This window comes from Mastomys coucha, unplaced genomic scaffold, assembly GCF_008632895.1.
Source record: "Mastomys coucha isolate ucsf_1 unplaced genomic scaffold, UCSF_Mcou_1 pScaffold6, whole genome shotgun sequence".
Taxonomy (NCBI): domain Eukaryota; kingdom Metazoa; phylum Chordata; class Mammalia; order Rodentia; family Muridae; genus Mastomys; species Mastomys coucha.
The window spans coordinates 30,202,503-30,220,956 of record NW_022196912.1 but is presented as its reverse complement, the minus strand read 5'-3'; the positions used below and the strand labels follow the sequence as shown (position 1 = coordinate 30,220,956).

Genomic DNA, 18,454 nt, shown 5'->3' with positions numbered 1-18,454 from the left:
ATTTTGCCAGGCTGACCCTTCCAATTTAGTCTTCCTTTTACACTCCCTGTCATCTTTAAATAGGGAATCCAGTATTCCCATCACTCGCCTATGTATCCTTCCCATCCTTCTCTTCTTGAACTGACCATTTTCTTTCATTGTCCATAACTCACTAAGGTCTACCCCAACCTTTCCCCAAACAGCTTTCTGCTCTTAAACCTTTCTATTTACAATCTCCATTGCCATTTGCTAACACCCATCAGACAACAATTCCTCTGCTTCAGCTAGAAGGATAGACAGATTATCTACTACTGCTTCACCACTGTAGAGAATGTAGTGAATGATCTCCTAGCAGGACCAATCTTTCTACCTCCTTTCTTTCTTTAACATAAACTTACCTTAACCAATCACCTCATAACAATAGCCTATCACTTTCAATAATTTTCACAAGTAATCCTATGTAGATATTATCCTTTTTTCCCCCTGAAACAGAGTTAGGATGGCCAGATTGCTTGCAATCTAGTATGTTCCAACACAAATGAGCCAAGTTAAGAGATATGCTACACAATATGGAAGTATTTATTTGTTTTCCCTTCCCTCCCGTTCTCCATCCAGAGTTTGACAAAACAACTCAGATCTTGATTTTTCTCTAACTTGTAAAATGTGTCATCTTGAGTTTGGGCTGCTTCAAAGTTCTTGGTCCTTGTGCCAGCTTGGTTGCAGGTGTAGTTACTATGTGCTTTTTGCTCTTGCTGTTGGCTGCAGGTCTGGCTCAGGATGGTTTTTATAGTAATCTACAAAGTCTTTTACTATGTGAAGGTTTAATTTGAATACATTAATAGATGAATCAGAAGGTAATAATCAGTTCTCCTTGAGCAAACCTTATGTAGGGGCTCACATTATTGGCTGTGGCCACCTGAAGCTTTTTCAGTAACTCAATGATGTATCTGAGAAACACGTGGTAGTTTTGAATGGACAGGTCAATCAATCTTGTGGACTCAGCAATGAAATTTTCATAGTAGCCAGAGAGTTGGTCTGAAAAATCCTGCAGCTTGGAGTGGAACTGCTGGGGGTAATCAGACATTATTTCTGCCACTGCACTGACCCAGCTTTTCATTGCTTCCTTTGCCACAATAGAAAGTTCTGCAATCTTTTCCCTCCCCCTTACATTTATATCAGCAAGCATGCTAAGATACTCTCTGATATCCCTGGACACAAATTGCTCAACTTGAGTTGACATTTTGGAAGCAAAATCAGCAGCTATCACACTGTATTCAGAGTAGAAATCTCTAAGGGAAACTAAAAGGGTCTCGATCAGGTCAACAATCTTTTCTTCTATTTCATAATATTTTACTGTCCAGCCAACCATGCTTGGATCAAAATACTCTTCACAAAGGGCCTTCATAGACTGATGGATCTGCTGTAGCTTGTAGGACCCTTCCTGAAGTATGGATTGAAAAAAGTCATTGAACTCACTGAAGACAGAGTATACATCTTCTCTTAGGGATTTAAAAGCATATGGGACCTGTATTTTGAAGAACATGTTGATATGATCAGTGACACAAGTAGATTCATTGTCCTTTAGGCATTTAATTTGTTCTTCTATGATGTCTAGAAGTCCCTCCAAAAAGCCCTGAAGTTCACTTAGTACTGTTGTAAACTTGATATCCTGTTGGCCTATGTTTGATAAAATGTTTAACTCCTGCCTGAAAATCAATATGACATCTTTTAGTTTACAAGGTTTTAGAAAAAAGGGACATTTAAATGTTATGTCATTGATTAATCTTGATTTCTCTATTTGGTTTTGAACATAGGAAAGCAGGTTTCCTAACCCGTTAAACAGCTGAGACAGTAACTTCTTGGTTTCTCTCATGACTATAGTGTAGAGTTCGTCAGCAGTATATGTTCCAGCATACCCTGGGAACTGGACTCTATTGAACTTCAGGAAATGAATGAATGAGTCCATCAGCCAAGTGACTGCCCTGTGGTACTTCTGAGTAACATGTATTAGACTGCCTAACACCTTCTTCTTGAGTTTCTCAGGGATGTTCTGGTTCTCCTGAGCCAACATCTCCTTATAGAGATCCTGGTAGGTATCATGGGCTACTCTTTGGAAACTCACGTTTATTTCATCAACCATCTTTCTGGCACGTTCAGCATTGTTCTGTAGACTTTTTCTTAGCTCTGAAGAAGCATATCCCAGGTGGTACTTATTGGCATAATCATAAATAGCCTCTGAAGCCTTGGGCACATTGCTTTTTAGGGAGTCTAGCAATCTGGAAGCTGCCTCTTCTTCCCAATCCATTTTGATGTACATTTCACCATCAGATTCCTTGTACTTCCACTCAGTTTTGAATATGCTGAGTTTCTTATCTGGAGGGGACTAAAACCAGAAAAACAAAACAGATGAAAAACGTGTTTTCAATGTCTCCGATTCTATAAGATACTACATTAAAACTTCATTAGCACTTAAAAGTAAAGATGAGGGAAGGGTCATTGGTATTCTGAAGGGGGTATATCTGAAAGATAAATTCTAATTTTTCTTTCCCATGTTAGTTCATGAGAACTACCATGGTTTATGGTTAAACAGGGCCACTGTTGTTAATTTCTCTTTATCAGATGCTCCGGGGAAGATAAAAAGGTATGTGTGGTATCTACATAGTAGTGTTTAATACTAAGTCCTTCTTGAATCTCCATTCAAGAGAAGGGGGAGGAAAAAGGAAGGAAGAGGCAGGAAAGGACACATTCTGGAATAAAGAAGAAGGAAAAATCCAGCCAATAATTCCAAATTAAGCATTCATTTGCCATGATTGTGACAGGCTTTAGGTTTATGTCCTTCCTTTTAGCAATGTCATCTTTGATTTGATCCCAGCAGAGCTTATAAATGATGTGATATAGACTTGATGTGCCTCAATCAAACAATTTTACTGTAAGGAAGAATTATGAAACCTCAAAAATAAAATCCAGAAACCACAATTTTTTTAAAAAGGTACATGTGGCAGAGTTTATGCATGTTTTAGGAGATAATGTGTGGCCCTCATCTTTGTCCTAGAAACCATAAACTAATAGAGCTAATTGGATATCATGGGTGTGTCTAATAATTAAGCTCAGCAAGAATTGACTATAACGTTTTCAGGACAATAGTACCTCATTGGAGACGTTTGGCTGGCTCACCACTTGTCTTTCATCTATTATGAGCATACTCTCAGACACTGTCTAGAATAAATTACATCATCTCTAGCTCTCTACTTGCTTTTGAGCATGTGATACTCATCAGCTGGGACCCACCTGAGGGTGGAAGTAGACATTCAGCTTCACACTCTGGTCATCTGTGCTCGAATCCAGACCCACAGTGCCTATGGCTGAAGAGGCTGCTGAGGCAGATAGACTTGTCTTGTCTTCTTTGTAGTGCAGATGGAAGTCAGTCAGTGCTGGGCTGGTGATGTCCAGGTGAGCCTCTCCCTGCCAGTCCCTGAAAGAAGAAAAGCAGAGGAGTCATAATGGGGTCCATGGCAAGCTCCACAGCAAGTTTTGAAAAGACACCAAATGTCAATAAAACTTCCATACCAAAGTCCTTTAAATAGACCATCTTCATTATACCCCACATTGAAGTCACAGTGTTGAAGTGTTCCTTTGATCTTATAGGTTAACATATCTTCTTCAATTTTGTGTGTTTCCACGACTGTATAGGAGAGAATTTATATGTCATTGGTATATTATTTTATGTCTTTGTGTGTGTGTAGTGAAAACATGGATAGATATCTTAACCAAATACTTAATTTAAAACTTTCTAACATACCATATTCAGTCTGTAGATTTTTAAAAAATTATTATTATTATTATTATTATTATTATTATTATTATTTGGTAGTATTTGAACCCAGGGCCTCATACATGCTAAGAATGTTCTGTTCCACAGAGTGATATTCCACATCTCTATGATTTTTTTCTTTTAAATAAATTGGAAGTATTATTAGTCTTTAAAACATAACAGACAAAAACTATTTAAAAGAATGTTATTCATTGTCAGTAGGTTTTCCAGTTTTGTTTTAAGACTATATGGTGGTACATATATATTCTCTGTTTAGTTCTCCATTTTGCTACAGATAACAATTATGCCTTTGATGTTAATTAAGTACACAGTTATCTACTCAGAACTCAGTTGGAAACACATAGTATTCAGGAGAGGTGGGAGACTGTTTCCTTACCTTTTAGAGCATACTCCAGAAACTGCAAGGTTGAAGTGCATACGGAATCCAGGAACGTTTCAACATGATCTGCTTTGTTTTTCAAACCAGCGCTCCAAGTGACATTATACAGGGGAGAAGCCATTCCAGCACGTGCAGTCAGTTCTCCAAAAAAAGGAATAAAAATCCCAGCAGGTACGGAGAACTCAAAGGATGGGATCTTAATGGTCTGCTCTGGCAGGGTGACACTAGGCAGATCAACATCTGCAACCATGTTGGCTAACTTATTCAGATCCAAGATAGTGCTGCCAACTGGAAAGCTCTTTGGAAGTGTAAATTGGGGTACAGTTAATGGAATTTCAGATACATTTGTCTCAAAAATAGGGACAGAGGAGCCCTCTGGTTTAGAGTATCGTGTTAACAGTTCAACCCCAGGGAATTTTACTTTGGGGAGCATTGTTAGGTTGAGGGCAAATGGTGAAGTACTTAATTTCTTATAGATTTTTATCTGACTGATGTCATTTAGTTCTAGTCCTGGCATGATGAATCTATCAGCCAGTTCTTGCACAGGGAGTGAGAAGAGATAGCCATTGGGGTTTTTGGTATATAGAAGAGAAGTTGAAGCTTGAAGATACTGTCTCTTTCCATCCATCTGTAGAAGTTCCTGTAAGCTCTTGCCATTCACTGGTAGAAAGATATTTTCAAGGTCCCACAGCTGTCCTTCTAAGGATCCTGCAAGGTCAAGGCGTATCTCCTCTTGGTCATTGGAGAACTGTGCATTGTGCTGAAGAACCCGTGATTTAATCTGGACCCCACTTTTCCAGCTGACCTTCTGGTTCTTAGTATTAGCTTTCAGGATCACTTCCTGGTCAAAGTGACGGAGGTCAAGGAGGTAACTGGGTTGACTCACATGAACCTGTAGAAGGGTTGACATAGTCCATGGGGAGAGCTCCAGGGTGGCTCTGCATGTTTGCTTTCCTTTTGTGGAGTATACCTGCAAATGGTTTTTCATATTGTGCTCCCATGTGGCATAGATGCGTCGAAGGGTGGCTTCTCCAGCAAAATTTTCTCCTACCTCAAAGTTCCAGATACCATCAACTTTGGAAGCTCCTTGTAGCCTTACTGAAGACCGAGTACCCTTGGAATTTAGATATGCATTGGCTTCATTGGCAACACTTCCTGAATATTCTTGTGAAAGGAAAGAACCCTTGATGTTTCCTTTGGTAAATGACTCAATGGAAAAGTAGGAAGTGAGACTTTCTAAGCTGAACTTGTGGTCAATGCCTCCTTTTGCAGTAGAGTGCAGCTTTGAAGAATTGAAGTCATAGTTTAGTTCAATGGATGATGAAATAGTGGGTTTTGACTTGGTATTTCCGTTAAGTTCTTGCTTGAAGTTCATTGTGAAAATGGGAATGTGGAGGTTGGCAGTTGTTCTCACCGATGATTCCATGTTTTTGTTGATTAAGCTAATGGTGCTGTCATGACTGCCTTTTACAAACTTGTTAGTTAGAGAGACAGCTGTGGCTAGCTTCAGTCCTCTTTTCTGCATTAGACGTGATGTACCCTCTAATTTGTACTGCAGGGCATCCGTGACAAATGAAGAGGAAGAAAGGAAATGGGCAACAATATCTGACTGGTTATAAAGTCCAGCATTGGTATTCAGTGTGATGACACTTGATTTAAAAGAAAAGTCATAGGTAAAATTGCCCATGGCTGGAATATAAATATTGTCAATGGTGCTCAATTCCTTGAAATCTGGGAGGAAAAACTTGAATAGATTCCTAGGAATGTGAAAAACTGGCAACTCCAGAGATGGCAGCACTAACCTGTACGAAGGCACCATGATGTTAGGACCTGGAATTGTGACACTTGGGGTAATGATTGCTTTGGGGATCACATGGTTGGAAGCCAGTGTCTCTACAGCAAATGGAGATACTTTAATGTTGACAACTGGGATAGTGTATCCATGATTTTGAAACGCCCTGGAGGGTTGATTAAGGGAATTTTCAGTTTTATACTTATCAAACTTAATTTTTGCTTCATCATAGGATGTGGTAAGAAAATGTAATGCATTGTTTCTGACTTTCTCAAATTTTCTGTCCCAAGAATTGACATTGTTGAGAATAAATTCATAAAACATACTCAGAGGAATAACAATATTCTTGTCTCTGTTCTTTTTATATTGAGCCTTTACACTCAAATCAAATGATTGCTTTGTTGTCTTCAAAAATTCTTTCAAGCCTGTTTCTTCCCATATGGAGAAATCCTTCAGTAAGGGAGTCGTGAACTCAGTGTAAGGTAAATTAATTTCAGGAATTGTTAAAGGTATGTTTAAGAAATCCAGGTTGGCATCTCCATTCATTCCTATATTGGCTTCTATGTTGTGTTCATTGTTTATAGCAGAAAAATTTTGATTGTATTTGTACTGATTGAATCTGGCACTCGCTTGCCAGCTTGATTGTTGAGCATGAGGACTCAGAAACAAGGCATAGTTATTCAGGAAGTCTATTTTACCAGTCAGCTTTAGTGGAAAACTAACTTTCAAATTTCCTTCATTATTTGTGGATGCAGTAATCTCAAAAGGCTGTGCTGAAAAGAAAAGAGAATTTTTCAAAGTTCCAATAACTTTTCCATTTAAGTTGGCATTGTGCTCACCAGTCATTTCTGCCTTTGCATCCCTGATCAGTGCCCGACCTTTGGCAGTTAGAATGCTGGAGCCCACATGCTGAGATTCAACTTTTGACTCAACTTCAAATTTAGAATAGTTGAGGAAGCCAGATTCGTAAGTCAGTTTTTGGATGACCCTTAAGTGTTTGCCATTTATGTTATTGGACAATCCAAAAGAAGCAATGGGACCATACACAGTAAAGCTAATTTGGGACGAATGTATGCCTTCATCCGAGAAGTTGGGACAGGCCCAGTTCCATGACCCTGTTCCTGAAGAAGTCCATGCCACACGTCCAGCTTCTAATAGTGTCTTGATTTCATTATTAAGAGAAGCCTTACTGGAGAAGTCCATCCTGGGAACACTCAGCTTGTGGAAGTACTTAGTGTGACTGTCAATGGTGAGCTGGTTGTTTATCTTGACAATCATACCATTATTAAACTCTACTGTATTTTTCTCTGTGTGTAAACTTGCAACAGTGTCTGATTTTCCCTCAATGGCCTTTCCAGAAAATAATATCTCACCCTCATGCTCCATTCTTACATGCTTACTGGAGAAGTTCATGGATTCCTTCAAGACCAGAGGATTAGGATTTAATTCCAGGAATTGAGCTTGTGCTTGAAAATCAAAATTGAGAGCTTCGAATTTGGATTCTCCTCTAGCAGTCATGGTCGCCACAATCTCTGCTTTGTTCTCTGAAGTAGTTATATTCTGTATGTTGGCACTAGCATCTAATATAAAGAGAGGAGATTGTATTTTCAGGATGCTATGCAGTTTGCCAAAAGCAGGTATTTCAATTGAGTGTGAGAGGTGAGGAAGCTGGAATTCTGGTATGTGAAGATCAGGAACCTGTAAATCTTTGAGATTGACATTTGGGATTGTGAATTCTGGAATTCTGATTTTTGGTACATGGAAGTCTGGCAGAGTGAGTCTTGCAAGAGGAATGTTCACCATCTGCAGGTCTCTCAAGTACACTTCTGGAAGAGGCCACTGTAGCTCACTGCTCAGCATTTGGTCGATAGTTCTAATGATCTTTGCTTTTATTTCCAGCAAGTCAATTGTAAAGGAACGGACATGGAAGGTGTTGAGAAGAGTGAATTCTGGAGTGGAAAATCTCAATGGGATTTTTATATTCTTTAACATTTTGAAGTTTATCCCAATTGATGGAATCCTCAAATCTGTCAAGGGGACTATAAAGTCAGGGGTCTGAAAGTTAGCTTTTTGTAGAGCACGGAGACTGACCTCAAATTCAGGCATGGTCCCCAGAAATGTTTGCATTTCAGGAACTATGAATCCTTGTTCCACCAGTACTTTTATACTCTCAGCCCAGTTTTGGATGGAATATTGCTCGGCAAAGTCTGTTATGTTTTTAGAAGTCAGATTCCACCAATCAGAAATATAGGTGACCAGTGTACTGTAAATTTGGCTTACCAGAGACAAGCTGTGCTCCAGTTCCCACTGAATGTCCATTTGATAAATTCGGTCTCTTACATCTTCTAGAGTATCTTGGAAATGAACTTTTATTTGAGCCAAAATATCCTGCAGCCAATCAACGACCACAGTTACTTTGATGTCCTTGAGTCTTTCTAGGTAACTGGAGACAGTGGTTTTGAAGTCTTCTACCAACAGTTTTAATGCTTCTGTTTTCTGTGGAAGTTCAAGAGCTTGGATTTCAGCATTGATTCTCTGAGTCATCTCATGGATTTTGCTGTTGGTTTTGTCTACAAATTGGTGATAATCAAATGCTTTCAAGTTCTTCACCAATGTGTCAATCAATCTATTTAATTCTTCAATGGTATTTTTGAAAGACAATGCTTTAAGCCACTCAACAGTATCATCAATAAACCCAACCAATTTCTCATAGTAATCTTTTATCTCAATTTGCTGTAGCATTTTACTTAGTTTCTGAAGAGGCTCACTAGAGCTGTATCTGTGGGCCAACTCTACTGATTTATCCATTAAAACCTGGATTTGTTGGTCTACTTCATATTTCTCAATTAGCCCACGGACTATAACTGTAAAAGTATTGATTTTCTCAGTTACTTTAAAATCTTCAATAAGATTCATAACAAAGTATTTGACACGGTCAATAATGTCCCTCATTCTTTGGAATAGAATTGCAATTCTCAATTGATCTAAATGCATTGTGACATCAATAGCTTCAATCTGTTGTTTTACCTTTGCAGCAAACTGCTGAATGTTTACATTCTGAATTTGTTTTCTGAGCTGCTGTAGCTTTTCTTGAATCTGGATTCTGATTTGATATTTGCTATCCACATTTTGGATCCAAGAGGCGCTACTACTACTGATTTGGTTAAGATCAACATTTTCAACAAATAAATAGAGATTATGGATTGATTTTGCTAGATTTACACGGATATGATATTGTTCATCAAGATTTTTTAACTTTTCAATGATCCGATCAATAATCTGAGCAATAGTTCTTTTTAAGTCATGTAGATCATAATTATCTCTAATATACTGATCAAATTGTATCACGTATGTCTCAAATTGAGAGAGTTTTTCATTGAAGTTGATTTTGGCACTATCTAAGGCAATTAGTACATCATTATCTGTAATTCTATAATTTTCCATGAAAGAAGTTAATTTTTCCTTGGCACCAGCTACTTGTCTCTCCCAGTCAGATGCATTCAGATAATCATGAATCTGCTGAGGAAGTCTGCTCAGGGCCGCTCTGTATTTCCTCACAAACTGATCAACACTGAGGCGTTGTAATTCCCCCTGTATGGCTTCCAGTAGACTTATAATTCCTCTTCGATTTCTCTCCAAATAATCTGGCAGGCTTTTGAAGAATGGGAGGCTGATAGTGTGAACATCCTGGTTCTTATCATAATTCACTATAGCAACAATTGTGAATTCTTGGGGCTTCTCAACAGCATCGTTTACCTCTAAGCCATTAAGGACATTCACAGGCTCACTGTAGAAAAATGGCAGTTTAATTGGAGAGTACAGCCCAGAGAGGTCAGCCCGTCCACTGAGCTCAGCACCAATTTTATCTTTAGTGTTGTAGGCTTCAAAGTCCTGGCTGTATACCTTGTCATTCAGTCTGGTCTTGAGTTTCCAGGTGCTTGTCTGCTCAGCTGGTGTCAGTAAGGCACTGACTGTGTGTTCAAGAGCTGTGCTGATGCTGCTCTTATATGGGAGATTGTGGTTTGTGGATCCTTTGTAGTCATGAGAGAAAGTAAGTGCCAGAGGTTCCACTTTCAACAGAAACTTGCTATACAGCTGCCCAGTGTGTTCTCCCCAGAAGGACAGTTTCCCATCACCACTTGTATGTGTGTCAATGCCCAAGGTAAATGGTGCCAAAACAAAGCGGAAAACATTGTTAAAATGCAGTGGATCTGAACTGTAGCTGGTAGTGACACCAACAGAGGAAACCAGCCCTTCAATGTCTGCATTTAGCCTATGGCTGAACTCCACACCCTGAACCTTAGCTACAGTGTCTGCTCTGTAACTTGCTACTAGCAGGTCAGTATAAGAGATGGTATAGATGTGTTTCAGCTCATTATTTTGATAGGATCCTTTAAAGTTGCCACCCACATTCAGCTTCAGTGGTTCCAGCCGTAACCTTCCACTGTTGGTCAAATCTAGAGCACCGTATCTCAGGTCATTGCTTAAAGTAGTTACGAAAGAATAGGGCTGTAGCTGTAAGTTAAAATTCTGTTTATAAAACTTGTCTCTACTGTAAATATTGTCCATTTTTGAGGAGATGTCCAGTGAGAGACCTGCAATGTTCAGACTGTGTGTGTGTTCGAGTTTCATTTCAGCATAGGAGCCCATCAAGTCATTGGACAGCTTCAGCCCTTCTCTGCTGAGTTTGAAGTTGAAGATATTTTTGCTGTCTGCACCCAGAATCATGGCCTGGTAAATGCTTCCCAGTGACATTTCTGTGAGGGCAGCTCTCCCATCAAGACTGAATTTTGCATAGTGTTCTTTGAAGCGGCCATTTGTTGATAATTTCATGGATGCCCCAGAAAACCTAAGCTCTGCATTCAACTCATTCTCCAGCAGTAGGGGGCTGTACTTCAAGTTGGTGGTTGCACTGGTTGATAATCCATCGAGTGCAATCTTTAGTGTTGCCTTGTGAGCACCAGTATTAATTTTGTCAGTGCCCAAGATGTCAACATTTAATTCTACACCCTGGGAAGTGAGGGATCCTGAAAGAAGGGTGACAAGCCTTAGGGACTTGTAATTGGCCTGGTGTTCAGAACGCAGCAATGCACTTTGCTTAGAGAAGGTCATGTCCAGCTTGTTGGAAGTGGCAAAGTTCTCATACTGCCCACTGCTGTCAGATTTTAGGGTCAGCTCATAGTTTTCGTATTTCAAGGAAGCTGTGTTCTTGAATATGCCATCTTGCAGGTCAGAGGTGGAGGTGACAGACAGCGTTCCATCCTGGTACATTCCCACTATCTGATTGGTGCCCTGGAAGTAGGTGGAGTTAAATCTCATGTTGGATTCACCGCTCAGCTGGCCAGTTGTAACATCTCTCTCACAAGACAAGTCATATTTGCCTTGAGCATAAAATGAAGACACTCTGAACTGTCCATCAACCTTGATGTCTTTGATATACAGATGTTGTTTCTTTTTTGAGTCCAGGTGAACAGTAGCAGACATCTGTGGTCCCAAGGCACTAGACGTTTCAAATGTTAGTAAACCTTTTGAAACTGGATTGTTTCCAAATTTTTCTACATGGCTAACTTTGAATTTTGAGTCTAAAAATTTATGGTGTAGAGATCCATCACAGGATAATGTGAGTATGCTGTTGCTGTCATATGTTGTTTCTCCAGATCCTAACAGAAAAATCAAAGATATTGGTTAAATTAAGCAATAAATTTCCAGAGCAACCTTTATGCTGAAAATCTTTCAGTAGGAACCTTATCCACAGCTGGATCAATCGTGTAACTGTGACATTTATAATATACCCATGAAATTTGATATAAAAGGTGTTCTTCCAGTTATCCTTCCTTGGTTGCTGCAGACTACGTTGGGTTTCCTTGTCAAATGCTTCTACTGCACCTCATACTGTATAGTATATACGGTGTAAAAGTGTTTCTTAAAATAATTACAATTACTCAGATATATAGCTGCTTTATTATTACTGTCTAACAGATTATTAAATACTTAGCATATGCTTTATAAATATTTTCATTAGTTGAATGAACGAAATGACTTCCCAGTAGCAAAACAAACAAGCAAGCAAACAAACCCAAATAACAACAAAAAGCATCTGTAGGAAGGCCCAAAGCCTTCCCTCCTAGAGTTTTCACATCAATATGGGTGATACAGTAGTCCTATGGACCCATTACCTGAGCAGGCCTCACCTTGTACACTGTAGGAAAACAGGTCAACCACAGAGTCAGCCTTCATGCGGTACCGAGCCTGAAGGCTGAAGTGGTCTCTGCTGGTGTTGCCACCAGTGTAGGAGGCTGACCAGTTGTACAAGTTGCTGTAGACATTTGTGGAAAGGTCTAGAACACCCAAGAGAGGCACTTGCAGCTGATGTGTCTTGGGGATTGTAAAAGTGGGGACCTGGAACTCTTGAGATGTCAGATGGAATCCCACAGACTTGAAGTTGAGGGCTGGTGTCCTCACGCTCTCTGGTATCTTGAGGTCTTTTGAAGTCTTGCCACCCAAAGGCAAAGGAATATCAACCTTTATTCTGTTCTTGTTCAGTGTGTATTTGACTCTGCCGTCACTGGAATGAACCAAGACAGTGTCCCCAAGGTCAGACATTAAGAACTCAAGACTCTCTTACTCCTCTGGTAATATTATACTTGCTCTCCCACAGCCCACTATGCTCTTTTCACCAAGGTATTTCTTATGCTTGGATCTCTTTCCTTTTCCCTCGACCTCCCCAATCCTTCTAAAATCCTTCCAAGGGCCAGCCACCTTTCTATCATCATGGCCCCTTATACCAGTCTTAAAGAGCACCCCCTAACTCTGCTTATATACTTATTTGTTGATTCATTTGTTGGTGTCTGCAAGGTGTCTTCCTGGCAGAAAGGACAAAAACCTTACCCAGTTTCTGTCTTCTTACTGTTTCTACTCTACTGTTTTTCATATCATGGATACTTGATAAGTATATGGTAAGGCTAATAGAAGCAAGTTGATATATAAAAGAACAAAAAGAGTCAAAATAGTGGGTGATAGTTTTAGCTTTGACTAATTGGGAATGTTATGATTAGCCTTTCTGGGTCTTAGAGATTCTGTCTGGATAGTAGTAACTTTTCTGCTGAACCCCAGAAATCACTTTAAAGTATCAAATGAGCTTTGCAATCTTTTCAGTCAGACATGCAGTGAGCTATGACGATGGCCTGTGAAGATAAAGTATGTGGTCTTTGTTATATTTGAATAGCCATTCATTGTGTGCTACAGTGATATGGGAAGGATGCTGCTGGTTCTGACCTGCACATTCAGCAGGTGGATGAATGATTACTACTGAAGTCCTGTTCTATTCCCACATATTGAAATTCCAGTAGTAAAGAACACATTTTATCTTCAGCAATTTTGGTCTGTTTGGGGCTTAGGAAGATTTCAGCTTTATCATAGTAATCAGGTATGTTCAATTGTGCTCCTTAGCCACAACATACTGAGGGGCCCATATAACACAAGGCTTTTAGATTTTGAACTGTGAGAATTATACCAAGATCATTGACTTAGAAAACATTGTCTTTGTAGCTCATGCTCCACTCTTTTTTCCATGAAATAAATAACATATTATGCACATTTTTGTTAACACAGAAATGGAGTGAGCAGTGGGCTTCTGAATTTCCTATTAGGATTAGGGTGCATGGCTAACCATCTCTTGAAATAAGTACTTTCATTCAATGCTCCGTTCTCATTCTACATAGCTGAGTTTGAATGCCTTGCAAACTCAGGCTATTATAGATTTACCATTAATAATCAGGATTTTCAGAATCTTTAATAATTTTCATAAGTTCTCCATACTGGGCTGGTGTTCATATTAGGAACTCATTTTTAATGATGCTAAACACCAGTGTTTACTCTGTAGCTGTTCAAAGTGCTTAAGTAATTTCTCTAAAAGTTTTCAACAAAAAGACTAAGTCTTTCTAGGTAAAACTTTCCCATTTATTTGCCCAGTACAAAGATAATGCTCTTTAGTTCCCCTCTTACGTTTTTAGGAAGAGGTTGTCTGGGATATGGAAGTCGGGCAATCCCATTTTCAGGAGGTTCAACTCTGAAAGGCCATTGAGGTGATCCTGTAGAGTTTGAGGGTAAGGAAGACCCCTGGTTGCCATCTGAAGCCATGTGTTTGTTGCCTACAAAATGACAGGACAGTTTTAGCACAAGAAATGGGTCTGGATGGATCTCTAAGTAGAATCAACCTGAACTGATAGTTCATGTTGCAGACCAGTTATCAAGGAGGAGCAGGGAGATGCACTGAAAGTTAAAAATACGTTACAGGAAAGTATAAATTTCTAGTTCCTGATTTCTCTGTAACTATTCTTTTACTAGTTTATTTGTGTGTGTGTGTGTGTGTGTGTGTGTAGTTGTGTGTCCACATGCATACATTTGGATGTGTTTAGAAGAGTGCATGGAAGCCAAAGGTCAACCTCAGGCATCCTTTCCTCTTTAACATTGTTTGCCTAGCTTGTTTTGCACTTAAGTCTCTCACTGCGACCTGGGGCTTGTCAATTTGTCTTGACAGTGATTCTCGGGGATTCATCTGTCTCTGACCATTTTGTGGTGGGGTCACAAGTGTATACCACTTGCCTGTCTTCTCATGATAGGCAAGTGGTATACACACTTGATAGGGATCAATCACAGAGCTCTATGCTTATACAGAAAATACTTTACTGACTGAGCCATCCTCTTCTCCCTCCCTCCTCTTTGTGTGTGTGTATGTGTGTGTGTGTGTGTGTGTGTGTGTATGTGTGTGTATGCATGTATGTATGTATAATATCACATAGTTAACCTCCCCAGCCAGTGTTTGGAAGTGGCTTTGAACACACACACACACACACACACACACACACACACACACACACACAACCTTTCTGCTTAGTGGCTTCCATTGGATATTTGTCCCATGTAGCTTTATGTGACTGGGAAACTAGCCATTCAAGCTTTATGTATGCATCTTTGAATACTTCTGCACCCAGCTCAATTGGTGATTTAGTTAGCATCTACAGCCATGTGTTTATTCTGCTGCATGATAATACTTACAACAATTAATTTGGAACCCATGTGCCAGAAAGTCACATCTGTTTGAGGGACTCTGTGATCCAGGAGACCATTGGCATACTCATGTAACATTCTAGGATAACGGGAAAGATCCACAGGGAAATTGGAGGCCACCTTTTTGGTATCCACATTGGTTCCCGTGTTCCAATCAAATTCGATTTTCTCATTATCTGAAAATGGACATGTAACATGACTGTCAGTGGTGTTAGATAAGTTCATGTCTATTCTCCCAGCAGCTACCCTTAAGCACACAGTACTCTGGGAAGGGTTCACATGATGGAAGAGACACATACCGTAACGCCATGCCACTCTCTTGGAAATTGTTGAGCCATAAGCTGTAGCAGATGAGTCCATTTGGAAGAGCAGTTTGCTGGGGGACCAGTGGGTGTGGACCTCACTCCTGGCTTCTGCTTGCAAACGGGGTATGGAAACAACACCTTTGATCTTGCCATCTCCCTTTTTGTCATAACTATTGAAAAGGAAACAAGTTGGTATCAATGATTTTTGTCTATTCCAAGGATGTAGGTACATGGGATTCAATAATTAGAAGTTTCATTGATAAAAACCACACACAGACACAAACAAATCGGAGATCTAACCATACATAGACCAAACACATTAACTTATTAACCAATATTCAGCATGGAGTGTGCAGTTTGCAGGGAGATAGATACACTTTGTAAAAAACATTTTCATTTTTCTCTCTAGCCTTGGCCAAGCAATTGGACACTCCAAGCTATCATGCCTTTGTCAATAAATAGAGACATGAGACTGAGACAATTTTAATTCACCTAGCAAATACTTGATAAATAGGAAACAAGTGCTTGTTAAATAATAGGAACATCCAACTGATTATGTGCAAAGGGTAAAAATGTTGAGAACTATCTTTTCAGGTAGACTGTATAGCAGAGGTATTCCTGGTGGGATCAGATGTTAAGTTTGAAGAAGAAAGCAAAGAGCCACCAGGGCCTCCAGATCAGCTCAGGTCTCTTAAACCTTTCCTTACCTTACATGGCCCACGAGAGAGACCTCAGTGATTTTCTTGTTCTGAATGTCCAGGATGAGTTTGTAAGTGGTTTTGTCCTTAGCAGATTCATCATTAACTCTTAGGATTGTCCCAAAGTTGACATCAAACCCTGGAATTAGGACTTCACTAGATAAGGTCCTGCTTCGCCGATTATATTTGAACATTGCAGTAGCTTCAGACTGCTGTACTCCTGAAAGAGTATATGAGAGAGTTAAGAGATGGGTACTGTGTAGCTATGTAAAGAAAAAGGAGGCAGAGGAGAAAACTACAAGACCCTGACTGCTGTGGGTTTCAGTGACACCAGTTAAGATTTCCCCATTGACTATGTATTATCCAATACTGAATTTTCAAGTATTTACTGGTGTACTCAGCTCTTGCACGGCTCATCTTCTAGTTGTCAGTGGGGTCTGCAGATAGTAAGCAAATCAGTTGCCAGTGTTAGATGGCAGTAAATATCATAAAGACATGGGAAATGGGCTATGAGGACAAGAGGTAGAGAGGAACAGAAGAGGGGTTGTTTCCTACATGGTGGTCACAAAATGTCTTGTTGTTGTGGTATGTGGTATGGTAAGTGGTATATGGTCAAGGCCACAGTGAAGAGAGGACTAATAAGCCATGCTGAGTTCTGGGTTGGTGTGGGGTGGGGAGGCAAGTGGGCAAAGATCCAAGGTGGTAGGCAATGTTCAGATGTTCAGGGAATGCAAGCTCTTATTCTTCAAAATATAGCAATAATATGATGACTTCTTACATCTCTGTCATCGTTTATCACTCTTGCCTTATTACCTTCCCAACCCTCTCTTTCCACAGCTGCTCATTACATCCTGGACCTGTCTCTGCTGCCTTCTTTCCCCATAACTGGTCTAATATTCTGAAAATTTACTCTGATCCAGACACCTCCTCTTCTTGACAGAATTACTGAAATTACTTACAACGTAGATTCTCAGTTCTGCCCCCTTCCCATCTTTCCTTAACATATTCCAACCTCAGAGTATTTGCACATTCTGGTCCCTTAGCCTGAAACTCTTTCCCTGTGGTTTATCTCCTCTCCATCCTATCACAGTTTGCAGTTCCCCTTTTCCTTTTTTAAAACAAATTTTGAGTGGTGGTGGTGCATGCCTTTAATCTCAGCACTTAGGAGGCAGAGACAGGTGGACCTTTGATTTTGAGGCTAGCCTGGTCTACAGAGTGAGTTTCAGGACAGCCAGGGATACACAGGGAGAGCCTGTCTCAAAACAAAAACAAAGACAAACAAAAAAACAAAACAAATACAACAAACAAATTTCACATTACTTACCAGTGAAAATTCTCCTATCATTCTCTTTACTGTTTCCACCATCCTTTCTCCCTACCACATATACTATTTCCTAGAGCAGAGGTTCTCAAATCTGTGGGTCATGACCCCTTTGGAGGTGGGTCACATCTCAGGTATTCACATTAGGATTAACAGCAGTCGAAGAATTACAGTTATGAGGTAGCAATGAAAATAATTTTATGGTTGGGGGTCACCACAGTATAAGGAACTGCATTAAAGGGTAACGAGCTTCAGGAAGGTTGAGATCCACTGAACTAGAGCCTTCTATACTCTGTTTTCTCTTCTCACCACTGTTTTTGATATCATGAGTACTTGTTTGGCTGTTTACTCTATCTTCCACGAAGTTGAAGACTTCATTTCTAGCCTCAGTTCTAAGAAAGGCCTGACACTGGAAACTCAGGAAATATTTGTCTAATGCATCGTCATAAGGATGTCCCCTTTGGAGTCTAGAACCCAAGACTGAGGCAGAGATACTGCAGCCTCATCTGGGATACCCACCTTCTGCTTGAATTAGGAACTTCAGTGTGTCAACCAAAGACTTGTCCTCTTTTAGGAGTTCATAGGTTGCACTGGCAGAATACTGCTCCACATCTCCTGTGGGCCTCAGCTCCAGCTCATACCTAAAGACATCACAATACATCCAGTGAATACTACTAGCACTTTTAAAAAAGATAATAATGTCCCTCCAACAATCTAGCCTCACACACCACAAAAATGTTATAGTTTTAACATCATCTCACACTCCTAATGGTTCTACTTAATCTTCCCCAAAGCTCTAGGCAAGGGAGACTCCCAAGGGCAAGCATCCCTGGAGCTTTTGGATGAGTTGAAATGTTGACCCGTGCCTGTCATGCTAAGAACAAGTAGTGAGAATGGGGCTAGGGAATGAGGATGAGCCCCAAAGCATTGTGAGGTCTTTGAACACACTGGCCAGATTTACAAAGCTTATACAATGGATCTAGAGACCCTGAAAAGGAATGGACAGACTGGAATCTGCTGTGACCACCTCATCCATTACATGGAGAATATCAAGGAGGAACCCAAAATGTTGGCCATAA

At 40.0% G+C, this 18,454-nt stretch overlaps 1 protein-coding gene across 1 annotated transcript in view; it reads right to left on the bottom strand.

Annotated features, from left to right (window-relative positions):
- Positions 1 to 537: 537 nt before the first annotated feature.
- The window catches only part of Apob (apolipoprotein B), a 38,548-nt gene continuing 20,631 nt past the window's right edge, over positions 538 to 18,454 (bottom strand). Inside the window, exons 20-29 of the mRNA XM_031355760.1 lie at positions 17,895 to 18,016; positions 16,064 to 16,274; positions 15,351 to 15,526; positions 15,040 to 15,227; positions 13,987 to 14,132; positions 12,174 to 12,547; positions 4,188 to 11,642; positions 3,547 to 3,661; positions 3,268 to 3,451; positions 538 to 2,362 (exon numbers count right to left, since the gene is read on the bottom strand). Coding sequence (XP_031211620.1) covers positions 827 to 2,362; positions 3,268 to 3,451; positions 3,547 to 3,661; positions 4,188 to 11,642; positions 12,174 to 12,547; positions 13,987 to 14,132; positions 15,040 to 15,227; positions 15,351 to 15,526; positions 16,064 to 16,274; positions 17,895 to 18,016 — 10,507 coding nt within the window. The 3' untranslated portion in view covers positions 538 to 826. The remainder of the gene's footprint in view (positions 2,363 to 3,267; positions 3,452 to 3,546; positions 3,662 to 4,187; positions 11,643 to 12,173; positions 12,548 to 13,986; positions 14,133 to 15,039; positions 15,228 to 15,350; positions 15,527 to 16,063; positions 16,275 to 17,894; positions 18,017 to 18,454) is intronic.